This window comes from Physella acuta, unplaced genomic scaffold (genome assembly GCF_028476545.2).
Source record: "Physella acuta isolate Inbredline_101_S28 unplaced genomic scaffold, ASM2847654v3 ptg000258l, whole genome shotgun sequence".
Taxonomy (NCBI): domain Eukaryota; kingdom Metazoa; phylum Mollusca; class Gastropoda; family Physidae; genus Physella; species Physella acuta.
The window spans coordinates 670,357-686,744 of record NW_026731777.1 but is presented as its reverse complement, the minus strand read 5'-3'; the positions used below and the strand labels follow the sequence as shown (position 1 = coordinate 686,744).

The 16,388-nt window shown below is 36.0% G+C and overlaps 3 protein-coding genes across 5 annotated transcripts; 2 read left to right on the top strand and 1 right to left on the bottom strand.

Moving 5' to 3' along the window:
• Window positions 1–132: 132 nt before the first annotated feature.
• LOC131938890 (uncharacterized) lies at window positions 133–2,932 on the top strand. The gene is made up of 3 exons (XM_059297115.1): window positions 133–227; window positions 737–823; window positions 1,347–2,932. The coding sequence occupies exons 2-3, from the start codon at window positions 757–759 to the stop codon at window positions 2,243–2,245; spliced, it is 966 nt and encodes a 321-aa protein (XP_059153098.1). The 5' UTR covers window positions 133–227; window positions 737–756; the 3' UTR covers window positions 2,246–2,932.
• Window positions 2,933–3,828: 896 nt separating this feature from the next.
• On the bottom strand, window positions 3,829–8,080 carry LOC131938889 (putative methyltransferase-like protein 24). 3 transcript variants are annotated; one of them, XM_059297112.1, is made up of 7 exons: window positions 7,975–8,080; window positions 6,620–6,907; window positions 6,263–6,369; window positions 5,592–5,720; window positions 5,135–5,209; window positions 4,790–4,928; window positions 3,829–4,315 (listed from the first exon to the last, which is right to left on the bottom strand). In XM_059297112.1, the coding sequence occupies exons 2-7, from the start codon at window positions 6,803–6,805 to the stop codon at window positions 3,905–3,907; spliced, it is 1,047 nt and encodes a 348-aa protein (XP_059153095.1). In that variant the 5' UTR covers window positions 6,806–6,907; window positions 7,975–8,080; the 3' UTR covers window positions 3,829–3,904. The 3 variants fall into 3 exon arrangements, with proteins under 3 accessions (XP_059153095.1, XP_059153096.1, XP_059153097.1); XM_059297113.1 differs by having other exon boundaries at window positions 6,620–6,831; window positions 7,975–8,025; XM_059297114.1 differs by having other exon boundaries at window positions 6,620–6,798; window positions 7,975–8,025.
• Window positions 8,081–8,144: 64 nt separating this feature from the next.
• Window positions 8,145–15,677, top strand: LOC131938892 (LDLR chaperone boca-like). The gene is made up of 5 exons (XM_059297118.1): window positions 8,145–8,391; window positions 12,607–12,763; window positions 13,125–13,206; window positions 13,795–13,936; window positions 15,533–15,677. The coding sequence occupies exons 1-5, from the start codon at window positions 8,221–8,223 to the stop codon at window positions 15,581–15,583; spliced, it is 603 nt and encodes a 200-aa protein (XP_059153101.1). The 5' UTR covers window positions 8,145–8,220; the 3' UTR covers window positions 15,584–15,677.
• The last annotated feature ends 711 nt before the right edge of the window (window positions 15,678–16,388 follow it).

Sequence of the window (16,388 nt, the reverse complement as noted above, 5' to 3'; positions counted from 1 at the left end):
TATAGGTAGACTCTAAATAATGAATAGTCGTCATGAAAATAGCATAGATCTACATTGTGTTTTAGGTAAAAATAAAATCGGAAAATTCCAAACTCGGGAGATATTAATAGATCTAGTAACGGTGTTAACGAAACGTTATCGATTTTGTTAGATGTTTGTTTTGGTTACGATGTGGGAAAATGGCGACAGCCAGATACCATTGACAAGAGAGTTAAGACCTAATAATTGTCATTTATTTTTAAATAACAAATCGCCGTATCAATTGTTATTGGCTTGGCTTGTCGTATTCTAGGTCACACTAAAAAAAAACTTAGTAGACTCTAGCTAAGTTTAGTTATAAATAACTAGATCTAGATCTATAACTTATAGAATGTAGTTATTTAGTTTTAAGATTTTAAGTCCCGTTTACGATTTACTCACTCAGACTTTAGTAAACGGTTTAGTGTTCACTGTGTTTAGTCAGTGTGTTTAGCCTAATCAAATCTTAATCTAGAATAAATAGGCTAATAGAATCGAGCTCAATTTATTATTTTACAGCCAGTAAGTTAATTAAGAGTTAAGACTTACTGAAAATATTACAGATAAATTTATTTCAAATAAATAATAATAAATAAATATCATTATAGTATACAGTATAGCCTACTTGTAATAGCCTACAATTAATAACTATTACTATTACTAATGTACTACTAATAATCAGATCGTATATTCAACTACACTTGTATTTCTTTACAAGGAAACCTATGAGACTAAGGCATGGCTAATCTAGCTGTCCATGAGAAGGCAGTACATGATGGCAGTGATTTAGCTAAACTTTTTCAAGGTAAAAAATTGAATAGTAAATTCAGTAGTTTATTATAGGTTATAATAACTTTGTAATGTATGTAGAAGAGAACAGAAAATTAATTTGTTTATATTTATAGGTTATAATAACTTTCTAGTTTATGTAAAAGTGAATAGTAAATCCATTAGATTATAATAACTTTCTTATGTATGTAGGTTAATGTAGGTATAAAATACATTATCAACAGGCAGTTATAACATTTATCTTAGCTTATTAATTAAATTATAGGCCCACAATGGTTTAGGATTAAAAGATTAAGCTTTATTTATTCACAATATTGTGGCAAATGGGTTTAACTGCATGTCTACCTGTGATGAGCAATACAAATGTCTACATCTCAGTGTACTCTGCCACATTTATAAGTATTTTTAAACCTGAGTTAAGCCAGTGCTAGAGTTGTGAAGAGCTCCGCTGAATAAATATGTATTAATATGTGATATAGAATAAAGAGTTATGTAGCATTAGACACTGTGTGTCACAAATATTTTTTACATCAACTAAGGTACACATGAGGTACAAGAATGCCAGCCAGGGGAAGGGGAGCCAACTCTAGCTCAGTACAAGACAAACTGCAGGAAAAATCCTGGCCACGCTGGGTTTATCGCAGTAAACAACTTTGCCATCAGCCACCTGCCTTCTGGTTACCATGACAACGACATAGCTCAGCTGATCTCATGCCTAGCTGACTTAACTGTGAAGATTACAGTTAACTTTAACAGCCTGGAGAGGCCGAAGCACCTCCCAGGGAACGATGGCGTGTACCCTGGGTATGGGATGAGAGGAAGAAACTCATTGAGGACAGGGACGGGGAGGGTGTGGCGAGCCATCAAATACACAGAGCTTGTCAAGACTTGTCCGTGTCCAACGTGTCAAAGTTCAGACACACCCAGCAAGGTGTGGGGGGAGGTTGAGGTCGTGACCTCCAGTCATGTGATATTTGACGAGAGCGAGGCCAAGCAGTCCAGATGTAGGCTGTGGTACAACGACGACAACTCTCCGCTGGTCACCCTGGATGGGTTTAGGGTGGACAAGTGGGGGTCAGGTGCTGTGGATGGCTGCAGGCTGTGCTGTGTGACGCATGACTTAAAGCTGGCAGACAAGCTGCAAGAGATGGTCAACCAGTTTGATGATCTGAGGTACACTTTAAAAAACAAATACAAGAACACGGAAAACAAGCTGACGGTTCTTGTTTCACATCCTCACGGCTGCTCTAAACTGATCTCTGTAGGTCACTGGGTGCACAGGCAGGGCAACAAGGCCAGCAGGTACACATACACCAACTGCACATGTCCAGGTAGTGGTGGCGCTACCGTCTACAGGCTGGGGTGCGGGTCATCAGAGCACTCCCATATTGGGACCAACTCGGATGGTCTCAGTTTTTGTGGTGCACATTTAGACTAGGTTGTTAATGGCCTGGGATGGCGTAGGAAATGGGCTGTTGCCAACATAAATTTTTGTGGTGCACATTTAGACTAGGTTGTTAATGGCCTGGGATGGTGAAGAAATGGGCTGTTGCCAACATGAATATTTTTTTATGTATGTCTGAGACAGAGTAGCCAAATGGTAGAGATACAACTGCTAACACCAAAAGTACCAAGTTTGAATCTGGGATCAAGAATGTAGAACGTCCCTGAGTCCACCCAGCTCTGATGGGTACCTCACTCACATTAGGGAAAGTAAAGGCGGCTGGGCATAGTGTTGACCATACCATCCCTTCACATGCAAAGGTCACAGAAACAGGTGAACTCTACTTCACTTGCCCCATGGACCATCAGGTTCGAAGCGGAACTTTACTTTTTTTTTTACTTACTTTGAGACCACACATCTGGGCATTGTTCTTAATGTCTAGGTCAAGTTTGGGTCCTGGCTAAATGGATAGGGCATCATTGAGTCCTCATAACTAGTACCAGTACCAGACTCAAGTCAGGGAAAGTAAAGACAGGCCACTTAATCCCATTATATGTATGAGGTTCTAGAAACAGATGACTTTTAGTCTAATTTTGTACTGTCCAACTTGTTTAAACTGTATCCTAGCAACCACATCTCTAGCTTTGCAGAGATTGTCAAAGCGAGTTACCTGCTCATTTACCTGCCATTTTTGTTCATGCCATTAATTTTTTTTTAGTAGGCTAAGAATTTCCAAAAAAAATGTATTACTATTAATATGTATGTGTTGTATGTAATTACATTCAAAACTTTAAAAAATTTTTCTTGAAAGTGTTTGTATTTGTATGTACTTCAGAATGTTTATGTACTGGTAAAAAGATACAGCCATTCAGATTTTATTGTTTTCCTTTGTTACACTTTTGGTCTTAAAACATGATGACTACTATTATGATGTAGCATTTTTGACACAGAGATCTAAAATAAAAGGAAAACAAAACTTTAAAATTGTTACACTTTGTGTAGAGTTTTAATTCTTGTAATATCATTAAACATGATTTGTACAGCTTTATATTCAAATACAAAATTTATTTACATTAGTTTTACAAAATTAAAACAATTGTATACACTATAAAAAAATAAAGTTAAAAATTAGATTATTTTTTTGTAAAATGTGATTGACAGTGAAAGTAAACAATGGAATGTGAAGTGATTTCCTTTGCCAGGATAAAGTACAACAAATTATATAATGAAGTTATTACAAGGTTTTTCAATAATGGAATGTGAATCTTTGCACAAAAAAATAAAATTTTGTTACACAATGAGTAAATCACAACCTTATGAGCAAATAACATGAATCTCCATTAACTGTTGCGAGATATTTACATGGAAGAAACAAATATATTGCATTATAATACCATGGATACTGTGACTGGTATTTGCTGTAGTGTTGTGAAAAGAAAGACCAGTCTGTGCTAATGATGTGTGTGAGAGTACCAAGAGGGAGAGAGATAACATGACTTTAACATGATAACTTTTCTATCAACTATCGGCACCGCTGCTAATTAAACTACAATTTATTAAACTACAAATTATTGAATGTCTGACTTAGGTATTAATTACATTCTTATGTTTCTGATGTCTTCACTTATGTTTTGTAGAATGTTCATTTCTTTACTACAAACTTCTTGCGCCAACATATCTGGGACTTTCAGTGACATATTTAGTGCTGTTTTTACTTAGAAAATTTACATTGATAAAGTGGAGATCATAACAACAGGAGCGAACTTTCCTAGAGTAGACTGAGGTGTATTCCCCAAAAGGATTTAGCCGGTAGTTAAACTTTTTAAACCCCAACTCCTCAAGTGCCTTTAACGTATCAAACATACGGAGAAAATCTGACTTGTCGTTCTGCTGTGTACGAGGTGGCGGAGGATTTTTCTTCAGTTTGAAGATGCGATACATCTCCGGTGTGTGGATCTCAAACGCCAACTGCTTGACATACTTGAGTGAGTTATCCCTCACCGCCTGACGCAGGACCTCCCACTCCGAGAACTCAATGTCCATCTTCACATAGTCAACAGGCACCTACCAGTAGAAAATTGAAACCATCAAACAGAAATCAAGTTTTTAAAAAACTGAAAATAAGAAAGGAATGACATTTTCAAAAAATTATTTTTTTTTTATCTTATGATCAAATACAGGTTTTTATTGACATAATTAAGAAAAAAAGGTTTAAAAATTAGATTATAAGTTTAAAAAAATAAATGTTTTTGTATAGATATTAATGCAAAACATGACAGTGTTGCAAGGGACTGCTAACACATAAATCACGAGTTCAAATACCAAGCTCAGGTCCTTAGTCCTGTAGGGGCTGGGCATAGTGACCATAATATCCCTTCATATGCCCAGGTCACTGAAACAGGCTAACTATACTTATTCTGACAAATGGGCCACCAGGTTTGAAAGTGTAATTTACTAATAAAGCAAAATATGCATTCAATAAGGTAACAAAAAAACACCTTTATAATATTGTTGATCATGAAAGACCACACAACTCACCCCCCAAAAGCCCTCATCTTTGAGGTGCCGAGCCAATGTCTTCATCTGCCAGCCTTCAGGACTGATCCCATTCCTGGCACCAAGTCCAGTTTTCCGAAAGTCAATCAGTGCACTCCGTTTCACATAGGTTTCATTCATACTGCAAAATTTTAGAAATTATTATCTCCGTCCTGCCAGATTGTATAAGATCATTCAAACTGCAACATTTTACAAATAATTATCCATCCTGCCAGATTTTATAAGATCATTCATGCTTTAAGATGTTAGAAATATAATCCATGCTGCAAGATAAACACAACACAGAACAGCTTTAGATTTATTTACCGCCTCTGCATTCTCGCTTACCTGGGATCAAAAGCTAGGACATGACAGTGAAAGTTATTGGCGACACTGTCATCAAATTGCCAGTCATAACCAATGCTGTTGAAACACACATTGCAGGTTAAAGTACAGATAACTACACAATACACATTAATACAAAGAAAAAACACATAAATAAAAAAAAAACATAATATTGATATATACATATACTGATATATATAAAAACATATACAAATAAAAAACATAAATACAGATAAAAAAACAATACATAAATAAATATAAAAAGCACGGAAATACAGATAAAAAATATGCATATAAAAAACAAATACAAATAAAAAACACATAAAAACAGTTAAAAACACATAAATACAGATCAAAAACATAAATGCAGATAAAACTACAACTTTAAAAACATACAGCTCACAATCATACTGTGAGTAACATACGCCTGGAGAGATTAACTGGTTAACACAAAACTTACCCAAAAGAAAAGACAATACATGGGCGCTTGAATAAGAAGGGAGGGGAGAGGCAAACATTCCAGCCACCCTCATTCCAGTTGCCAAGGCGAGTGTCTTTAAGACAGCGGACATCTTTGTTTTCTAAATACCTGAAACGTATTGGATTATTTTTTTTGTACATATTTTTCACATCCAGTTCATCATAACTATTTGAACTCCTTTTATAATGTCATAGAGATAATTCTGACTTAACTTGTTATGTATAAAATATTTATCTGAAGAAATGGATACAATAGATCATTTCTTGTGCATGATCCAAAAGGTTTTAAGACAACTTAAGGTTCATCAGTAAAGTAGTTTAACATCCAAGTAAAAAGTTGAAAGCCTTCTACAAACATTTCGATAATATTTAACATATTAGTAACTTTATATGAAGGTAGATACTTAATGTAAAAGCAATTTCTATGACAGTTTCAGCTAATTTAACAGAAACACAACAAAGTAGTGTTAAAAAAGCCTAAACACAGCAAAATAGTATTAAAAACAAATAAATTACTTCAAATGGCCAGTCATACAAACCTCAGTTTACAAGTGTATATTTTTAAGCTTGGTCAGTTGAAGTAAAGCCTCTCACCATTCTACTAGATGTATCATATATGAAAGTGTCTACCCTAATACAGTTTAAGATCACCTGAAAAACTGCTCCTCCACTTTAGCAATAGGCCAGTCCTGTTGAATGCTGACAGATGGTTTGATCTTCACCTCAATCTGTGGGATCTTGGGTGTGACAATTGCTTTCTGTAAAATCACTTCATATATCAGTAAAATACAACATAAAATGCATTTATTTAGCAAAATACTAATGATAATTACTAACTTACTTAGTACAGTCTGTCTGACAAATTATAGTTATCTTACATATTTACAAAAACAAAACCCTTTTCCATCTAGATCTATTAGCTAAACATATAACTCAGGGTCAGACTTCCAAACCTTCATTCATAACAGATCTACTGTACAAGTGAGCTGCTATACAACGATGTCATACCCTGGTTGTTTCATCTGGAGGCCCCAGGTATTTCCAAAGCTCCGGGTCTACATATGGCCTGCTGTAGTAGGGCTTGCTTAGTTCATTGTTCAGCCAGATGATGATTGCAATCGTGAACAAAAGTAAAACAGCTATTACGGCTGCACGCTGCTTAGTTCGGAGTCGAATCATCAAGGTTTCTGTCATCACATCAAATATTTGTTTTGATGATTCTACAAGATTTCACACAACAGTGCACAATCACAATTGTATCTTCTTTCTAGCTCATGAAGAATTTAATTAAATTTACTGAAATGAAATATACATGATAAAATAGATCTATAGACTATAGGGCCTACATTGTATTTATTTGATCTTAATGACTAGTTTTTTTGGCTTTTTTAAAATTGTGTTTAAAGTTTAGTTAAAGCTTAATGAAAATACTAATAACATCAAATAGTCAATAGCCAACATCCAATGTTTAGTTAAGTCAGAGAAAAACACAAATATTTTATAACTACAATTTATTTAAGGGCAGAGTCTTGCCGGAACAAAGTATGCATGTACAGTGGGGTGGAAATGTTTTCAATGTTGTACTGCACATGCAAGCCATATATCAATCCTACCTAAACCTAATCTAACCATAACCCTAATGATGGCTAATATTAGTTCGCCTAATATTATTAATAATGTCTAAAATTTAACCCGTGCCTTAACATACCACATACCACCATATGAATAATGCGGTGGTAATGAATAATCAGTGGCGTAGCCAGGATCGTCTCAAGGGGGGGGGGGGGGGGGGGTTCTAATTTTTACCCGAGGACAAACTTTCAATTTGCACCCCCCCCTCAAACTTTCAATTTCCACCCCCCTCAAACTTTCAATTTGCACACCCCCCTCATACATTTTCTATATACCGAGGGGTCTATGGGGGGGGGGGGGGTTATGACCCCCCCCTAACCTTCCCCTGCCTACGCCACTGTGAATAATGCCTAGCCCCTAACTCTAACTTAAACTAAAAAAAGTAGGCTGGCAGGCCTAACAGTCGGCTAACACAACAGTAAACAGTTATAATAAGTTAGGCCCTATAATTTTCAACAAACAGCTGCACTGTCTCTAGTCTAAGTTTAGTTAGTAAGAAGTAGGCCTAATCTAATAATTAGTTTAGTATTAAGTAAGTTGAGACTAGATCTAGAATCTCTCTCTATTCAACTCAGACAGCGGCGTTCACTCACTGACTGACTAGATTTACTGATTTTAGATTAGTTTCATCCGTTGTTATTAGACTCTAGATCTATTATAAGATCTAGAATCTAGATTTAGATCTACTTAGGGGCCTATTCATACGAAGATCGCTTGAAAAACATATTTACTTCGAAAATAGGCCTAATAGTAACTACTGTAATAGAGTTTGAGCTCAATAGAATAGAGTTTGATGTCAATATTATTTGTTTTTAAGTTTACATGGGCGCAGACATTTTTAAAGGGACGTTACCATTTTTTAGTTCTTTTAGTTACGAAGATGCAAATACATCACCCAATGCCACTCTCACACGTATAATTTTAAAAAGTATCACTTGTTTTGAACTGCTGGATCTGCTACGGTAGAAAAATAGACTATGGGGAAAATAATTATTCTCATCTTTTTGATAATTTTAATAAATGTATGCTGTGCAAAGAAATCTAAAGAATCTAAGAAAGCAAGTGACGGTGGATCTGAAAAGTGGAAGAAGAAAGACGTGAGAGATTATAACGATGCTGATATTGAGCGGCTTTTTGAACAGTGGGAGGTACGATTTTTTTTCTTCATTTTAATTTTTACTGCTTTTACGACTTTTACGTTTGGGGTCATCCATAAATGACGTCACACTCGTAAGGGGGAGGGGGGGGGGTTCCTTAATTTTGTGACGATGTGTGATGAGGGGAGGGGGGGGTCAGATGTTGTTAGAAAACGAATTTTAGACGTTATTTCGAGTTTTAGATAACTGTTTTAGGTAAAATCTTAGTTTAGCGTCGTAAATTCCACCGTAGCTAGTAATGTGCGATGAAGGTATCTAATGAATATTTCTTTCATTTGGCCATATTTATGTCATATTTTACATAATATAACAGATAATTGAATAACAAATCACAATCCAAGACCAAACCAGTCATAAATATCCTGGAATAAACTTTAAACTACCCCGTTCGAGACAACAATGAGTAAATTCAAGCAGCGGCCATGTTTTAAAAACAATAAATTGTCTATTCGCATGTCTTTTGTGTTGATTTTGTGGTTTAATATGATTGTTTTGTATTGTTTTAATACATGCCTGGGGGTCGTCCATAAATGACGTCACACTCGTAGGGGGGAGGGGGGTCCGTAATTTTGTGACGTTGTGTGATGAATTTTAGACGTTATTTTGCGTTTTAGAAAACTGTTTTAATACATTGTAATAACAATTGATTAAAATACTCTATTTTGACAGAGTTCAGACAAGATTTTGGAAAAATATAGCTGTTTAAAAACAATTCAACTGCAATTTTGAGGGGGGTTGTAGGCTGAGGTGTGACGTCACTTTAGGGGGGGGGTCTGGCCTTTTGTGACGACGTGTGGGGGGGGGGGGGTAAAAACGTCAAAAAAGCGTGACGTCATTTATGGATGACCCCCTGTATAGTAATTTTTCTTTTTTTTTTTTTAAAATATAGTTGACATTAATGACTAATAGACCTTACCAGACTTAATAGTGTGCATCCAAGACCACAACAATTGTTGGGAGCGCGAACTTTTGAACACTTTATTTGCAGTAAGCAAATCAATATTAGATCGCTCATAAATGACGTCGCTCTTATGATATTAATGACAGCGTGAATTATTACAGAGCAAACATATGAACATATTGTTTCAGATAGAAATTGTGATTTGTGGTGGGGAGAGGTTGAGTAGAACTCAGCGATGTGATTTTGGAGACGGGTCAGGTTTTTTCTCTCGTGAAAACAGGGGATGATTGTGGGAGAAAGACCAGCTGTAGAAGTATGACGCGTCATTCATTGGTGATCCATTTTCTCAGTGGGGACGATAGAACTATTAAGAAGGGTCAAGAAATGTAAAAAGCTTGCTGAGTCGCATTTCTTGAACCCCACCTTTTTCATTCCCCCACTTAGTACATCGTCACCGAGTTAGCGCTCGCACGTGACGTCATGTACCGGTACCGCCGACCGTTAGGCTAATTTTATATTTAAAAAAAAACAACAAGCACTGCCTTTTTGACGCTTATGCGACGTTTAATTTGATTACATAAGTTGGTGTTCATTAAACAGCCCCTAACACACCTATCACTCGTCCATTTAAACGCACGTAGTTATTCCTGCAAGCTTGCTGCCTATTAAGCTCTCACCGTATAGAACTAGACTACCCATATTAAGCTCCAAAAGAAGCTTGGTGAAAACAGGATGGCCGTCCGATTTTGAAGCTGCTCTGCGCTTTATAAAAAGCACAATAAACGATAAGATGACACTTATATTAAAGTAAATTATAGTTCTGAATCTTGATACATTAAAAGTGATATTCGGAAATTAAGAGCCAGACAGTCAACATGATATTTCAATTTAAGTCCAAGAAAATAAATTTCCTCAAACGATGGAACATTACTAAATTTTCGCGCAGTTTAGCGAAATTGAATTTAAGTATTTACGTCATCTTACAAAGCGCAATAGCCTACTGGTGCTCTAACGCGGCCCATGCTAATGGCTGTATTCCTAACGCCCCGCATTAGACGCGGCTTATTCGTCGGCAGGCATTTGGTGGCAAGCCTTTTTTTTTTGCAAGCCTTAAGGCCGTTTTGCCAAATGTTTTGCCAAAACAGCAGGCTTGCAACATTTGTGATGATTCGTTTTAAGCAAGGTATACGTATACTAATGCTTATTTATCGTTATTTTGATTGAACAAAGCATTATAGAGGTTCTCCATCAACCACCTAGGTATTTTTCCCCGTTCACCTCCTTTCGTGAGACCGACACATCATAAATTGCGGAGCGGAGCCGCCTGAGTTGACGCCACAAATCTTCACTCACTCCCGTAGCAAATCATATGTGATATCGTTTATGGACAACCCCATACCACTCACTTGGGTACTTGATGTTGACATTTTGACAACAAGGGATAACCAAAATGTGTCTGGCGGGTGGAGACTTGCGATCGACCATAATGACAACACGCACTTAAGGGGTGGAGTGGCTGATTATTTTAGGTGATGTTTTACGAGGGAAGCGGGTGGATAATACATTTTGTCTCTCTGTATATATAAATGATGACAAACATTTATTGTTGTCAAAATTAAGGCTAGAGATCTTAGATAAGGCAGAGCGAAGCGTAATTTTTTACATTGGGGTCATCCATAAATGACGTCACGCTTTTTTGACGATTTTTACCTCCCCCCCCCCCCCATTTCTCCGTCACACGTCGTCACAAAAAGCCAGCTCCCCCCCCCCTAAAATGACGTCACACCTCAACCTACACCCCCCCCCCTCAAAATTGCAGTTGAATTTTTTTAAAATATCGATATTTTTCCAAAATCTTGTCTAAACTATTACAATTTATAAACAGTTATCTAAAACGCGAAATAACGTCTAAAATTCGTTTTCTAACATTGCTCTTTTATAATGCAAAAATGTGACGTCACAACATCTGAACAATCCCCCCCCCTCCCCCTCATCACACATAGTCACAAAATTACGGTCCGACCCCCCCCCCCCCTCCCCTACGAGTGTGACGTCATTTATGGATGACCCCTTATGACTTGTTGTGACATTGACAACAAAAATATGACGGAGGTTGGGGTTTAATTAAGGTAAAGAGAAGTAAAAAGAATGTCATAAGTTACGATAGAATCACTAATTGATGAAAAGAAAAACCTGAAATGAAAATAGTGAACATTCAAACAATAAGAAAAAACTCAAACTATATAGTAATAGTAAGATCAAATAAACATTAGTAAAAAAAACGTGATTTAAAACATGGATACAAGTTGCATCTCACAATGCTTCTAGAATTAATAAAATTGTTTGTTAGGAGATTCAGTTTTTAAAGAGCAGAATTTAAAAAAAAATGCTTTGTTATACGGACTATACAACAAGACAATCATATTTAAATACATTTTCATACGAATAGAAATGAAAGGGAAGCTACTCTAAATAACATTTTCTTAAGATGGCTGCTGTTTTTAATAGCAAATTTACTATCTCGAACAGGGTTGATAAAAATTAATTTCAGGATATTTAAATTGATTTAACCATAAATGGTGATCTATTATTCAATTATTTATAATATTTTATCAAAATATACGAAAATATACTCATATTTAATGACATATTCATTATTGCACTCTCTCCTACATTACTAGTTTTGGCCGAATTTACGACGCTAAACTAAGATTTTACCCTGTTTTAATAAATTGTAGATCTAATTAATAGTTTAGACAAGATTTTGGAAAAATATTGATGTTTTAAAAAAATTCAACTGCAATTTTGAAGGGGGTTGTAGGTTGAGGTGTGGCGTCATTTTAGGGGGGGGGGGGGTCTGGCTTTTTGTGACAACGTGTGGCGGAGGGGAGGGGGGGAGGTAAAAATCATCAAAAAAGCGTGACGTCATGTATGGATGACCCTTTTAGTAATACAAACTACACACACATACACGTTACTTGTTAGATTCTAGATCTAGATTCTAAGTGTTAAGTTGAACCGTTAAGTAAAGTTATGTTACCGTTACTGTTAAGTTAACTGTTAACTACACTCAACACTGTGTGTTTACTCTACCGTACAAATGGACCGATTCCAGTTCTTGATAATTGATAACAATCTAATTTCCTCTCTCTCTCCCTCTCTCTCTCTCTCTAGAATAGTCTAGCTTCTAGATTACTAGATCTAGATCTGGAATGGATTTCTAGTTCTAGAGCTAGATATTAGATAAGAAATATGATTTTAGTTGTGGTAGAAGATCACATGGACTAATTATATATTTTCCTCAGGATGCAGATGAGGATGAACTAGAAGAAGATGAACTGCCAGAGTGGAAGAAGGAGCCACCAAAGATTGATCTGGCCAGCATAGATCCAAATGATCCCGAGGGACTGCTCAAAATGTCCAAGAAAGGGCGCACATTGATGATGTTTGCTACTGTCTCAGGTTTGATGATTTACTTAGTATCAAAATATTGACAGTAAATATGTTTATAAATAATTGTAATTTCAGTAGCCTATAGATTTAGTTTTAGTTTGAAATAAAAGATTGCAAAGTTCCTTTAGGTTCATCCCTTTGTAAACCATTGCATCTCTAACTATTGATTCTCAGTTTTTCACTGTCGGGTTTTCTGAACTATTTTAGTTGACTAACTAATCTGCATGGTGTATATATCTTTGTTCCACTGATTTACTTTTATATCCACCATTTATATTCATCACTAAACAACACATCCACTATGTTAAGAGAACCTGTTGATGAGAGCCTTGTTCTGTTGGTCAATAAATCTCTGGCTTTTATTCTTTAGGTAATCCAACCAATGAAGAAACTGAGAAGATAACTCAGCTCTGGCACTCCAGTTTGTTTAATGCCCACATAGAAACACAGAGGTAATATCCATGTTAAGGATCTTGATAAGTCACTACTTGGGCAGAACAACAGCAATTTTTTAATCTGCTGATACCAATGTTAGGGCTAGTACACTTAAACATAGCTAGTTAAAAGTATCTTCAATTTACCTTCCCACCATTCTTGCAATTACCAATCATTAGAGACGTAATATGGGTTGGCGTGGTTGAGTTTGTTCCTAAACCAAAAAGTCTCGAGTTCGACCCCTCTGACAGATGAGGCTCGACAGCTAGGGACAGCAACTCTTCTATGAGAGACAATAATCAAATTCAATAATCAAATTACTGCTATTTTGTAACACATCCAAAAAGAAAAGCTGACTGAAATCGGAGTCAAAGGCCTACATGGCGCATAAACAGTTGACACTTAATACTTAATAGTGTTGGAGGAGATCCTTTCATCACTAGAATTAAAAGAAGAGACGTAATGCCATTTAAGATTTTAGTGGAGTTCCCATCACTTTATTAGAAGTTATTATCAATTAAATATAATAAGAGAAATATGGTGACACAGGCTGAAACTACTATTGTCAGTAAGTATTCATTTTTCCAACTCTCGCCCCAACCCAGGTATGTGGTAGGTGACAACAGAGTTTTGTTCATGCTCAAAGATGGGGCCAAGGCCTGGGATGTCCGGAACTTTCTGGTCAAGCAAGAGAGGTGTGAGGAGGTCTCCATAGAAGGACAGTCCTACCCTGGTGCGGGGGCAAAGGTCAGTGGAAAGTTCAATCTTTATACCAGAGCTAGTTGGTGGTCAGTGGAAAGTTCAATCTTTAGACCAGAGTTAGTTGATGGTCAGTGGAAAGTTCAATCTTTAGACCAGGGTTAGTTGATGGTCAGTGGAAAGTTCAATCTTTAGACCAGGGTTAGTTGATGGTCAGTGGAAAGTTCAATCTTTAGACCAGAGTTAGTTGATGGTCAGTGGAAAGTTCAATCTTTAGACCAGGGTTAGTTGATGGTCAGTGGAAAGTTCAATCTTTAGACCAGAGTTAGTTGATGGTCAGTGGAAAGTTCAATCTTTAGACCAGAGTTAGTTGATGGTCAGTGGAAAGTTCAATCTTTAGACCAGGGTTAGTTGATGGTCAGTGGAAAGTTCAATCTTTAGACCAGAGTTAGTTGATGGTCAGTGGAAAGTTCAATCTTTAGACCAGAGTTAGTTGATGGTCAGTGGAAAGTTCAATCTTTAGACCAGAGTTAGTTGATGGTCAGTGAAAAGTTCAATCTTTAGACCAGAGTTAGTTGATGGTCAGTGAAAAGTTCAATCTTTAGACCAGATTTAGTTGATGGTCAGTGAAAAGTTCAATCTTTAGACCAGATTTAGTTGATGGTCAGTGAAAAGTTCAATCTTTAGACCAGAATTAGTTGATGGTCAGTGAAAAGTTCAATCTTTAGACCAGAGTTAGTTGATGGTCAGTGAAAAGTTCAATCTTTAGACAAGAGTTAGTTGATGGTCAGTGAAAAGTTCAATCTTTAGACCAGAGTTAGTTGATGGTCAGTTAAAGTTTATTCTTTAGACCAGAGTTAGTTGATGGTCAGTGAAAAGTTCAATCTTTAGACCAGAGTTAGTTGATGGTCAGTTAAAGTTTATTCTTTAGACCAGAGTTAGTTGATGGTCAGTGAAAAGTTCAATCTTTAGACCAGAGTTAGTTGATGGTCAGTTAAAGTTTATTCTTTAGACCAGAGTTAGTTGATGGTCAGTTAAAGTTTATTCTTTAGACCAGAGTTAGTTGATGGTCAGTTAAAGTTTATTCTTTAGACCAGAGTTAGTTGATGGTCAGTTAAAGTTTATTCTTTAGACCAGAGTTAGTTGATGGTCAGTGAAAAGTTCAATCTTTAGACCAGAGTTAGTTGATGGTCAGTGGAAAGTTCAATCTTTAGACCAGAGTTAGTTGATGGTCAGTGAAAAGTTCAATCTTTAGACCAGAGTTAGTTGATGGTCAGTGAAAAGTTCAATCTTTAGACCAGAGTTAGTTGATGGTCAGTGAAACTGAAGATGTTAAATAACAAGGCTAAGTCTCTTGAAAAGTAAAAGAAATTGAAATACAATTAAAAAGTCTAGTTTAAGATCTGTGAAAAAAGTAAAAGTTTCATTTAATAAAATATGAATTCAGTCATTAAAAATATTACAATGATCAGTTTACAGGTGTGAAAATATTCTATTTTAATATTTAGAAATTTGTTGTTGATTAAGTTTGAAGACAAAATGTTTCTATCGGGTTTAGACTAATGCAGAATGCCAAACTAAACAAAGGTCTCAAATATATTTGACTGCAAGTGATGTTCACTCAATTTTATTTTGATCTACCAGAAAGACACGACAGATAAAAAGACAAAGAAAGGAAAGAAAACAGAATTATAATGCTGGATAGGTGCATAAGCGTACCCAGTTTTGTGTGGAGTATGAGTCCTAATAGACTCATGATGGTGGAATGTAGTTTTGAGCATTTAGGCCCAGGTTAGAACTCTGCCGTGTCTGTGTTTATGGAGTTCAACACAGAATAAGACAATCAAAGCAAGTTGTGTTTGATACTCAATATATCATATTTTTTTAGAGGTTTACATAAATATAAATTTTGTGATCAGCTTTAGAAATGAGTTATTTGTATTTAGATGCATTATCATTGAGATTGTATCCTACAGTTAGTGCTGTGGGCAAAGTTAAGCAATTGAGGGGTGACAAAAATAATTCTGGATGGTGAAGGAAAATTGCGTAATGATAAATTAGGTGTCCATTGACATAATATCTATTGAAAGGTCACCACATAGAATTATTACATACTTATACAAAGGTCTTCATGTTTTTGCTAATACTTATTACATTTAATTTATGCTTGTTTTTAAATTTACAACCGTATAATTTACACAATTTACCATTTTTGTCTTTTAGTACTGAACATTTTTTAGTATTCTCTGTCAATGGCTATATACAACTGTGTTCATCTGTGTTGTTGCTCATGCAATAATTATTGTAATTTGATTTCTGCTTGTGTACATTCCATGTCATAAAACACAAATACTTTGTTAGGACCCTAGCTGTATTGATTGTTGATGTTCCTAATATTTGATTCCTGTCTTCCATATCTAGTGTGGCCTACTCCATCGTCCTGTCTGAACATTTTCTCAGCCAAACATAGAGTAATGTGTCATGGTTACTTGGGTCTTAA

What these genes read in the sequence shown, in the direction of transcription:
- LOC131938890 (XM_059297115.1), top strand. Translation starts at nt 757, where the DNA reads ATGGCTAATCTAGCTGTCCATGAGAAGGCAGTACATGATGGCAGTGAT. An exon ending in TTTAGCTAAACTTTTTCAAG is followed by an intron (nt 824 to 1,346) that starts GTAAAAAATTGA and finishes ACATCAACTAAG; the next exon opens with GTACACATGAGGTACAAGAA.
- LOC131938889 (XM_059297112.1), bottom strand. Translation starts at nt 6,805, where the DNA reads ATGACAGAAACCTTGATGATTCGACTCCGAACTAAGCAGCGTGCAGCC. An exon ending in TGTATTGTCTTTTCTTTTGG is followed by an intron (nt 5,210 to 5,591) that starts GTAAGTTTTGTG and finishes GTGTTTCAACAG; the next exon opens with CATTGGTTATGACTGGCAAT. An exon ending in AAGATGAGGGCTTTTGGGGG is followed by an intron (nt 4,316 to 4,789) that starts GTGAGTTGTGTG and finishes TTCTACTGGTAG; the next exon opens with GTGCCTGTTGACTATGTGAA.
- LOC131938892 (XM_059297118.1), top strand. Translation starts at nt 8,221, where the DNA reads ATGGGGAAAATAATTATTCTCATCTTTTTGATAATTTTAATAAATGTA. An exon ending in GCCCACATAGAAACACAGAG is followed by an intron (nt 13,207 to 13,794) that starts GTAATATCCATG and finishes GCCCCAACCCAG; the next exon opens with GTATGTGGTAGGTGACAACA. An exon ending in ACCCTGGTGCGGGGGCAAAG is followed by an intron (nt 13,937 to 15,532) that starts GTCAGTGGAAAG and finishes TTGATCTACCAG; the next exon opens with AAAGACACGACAGATAAAAA.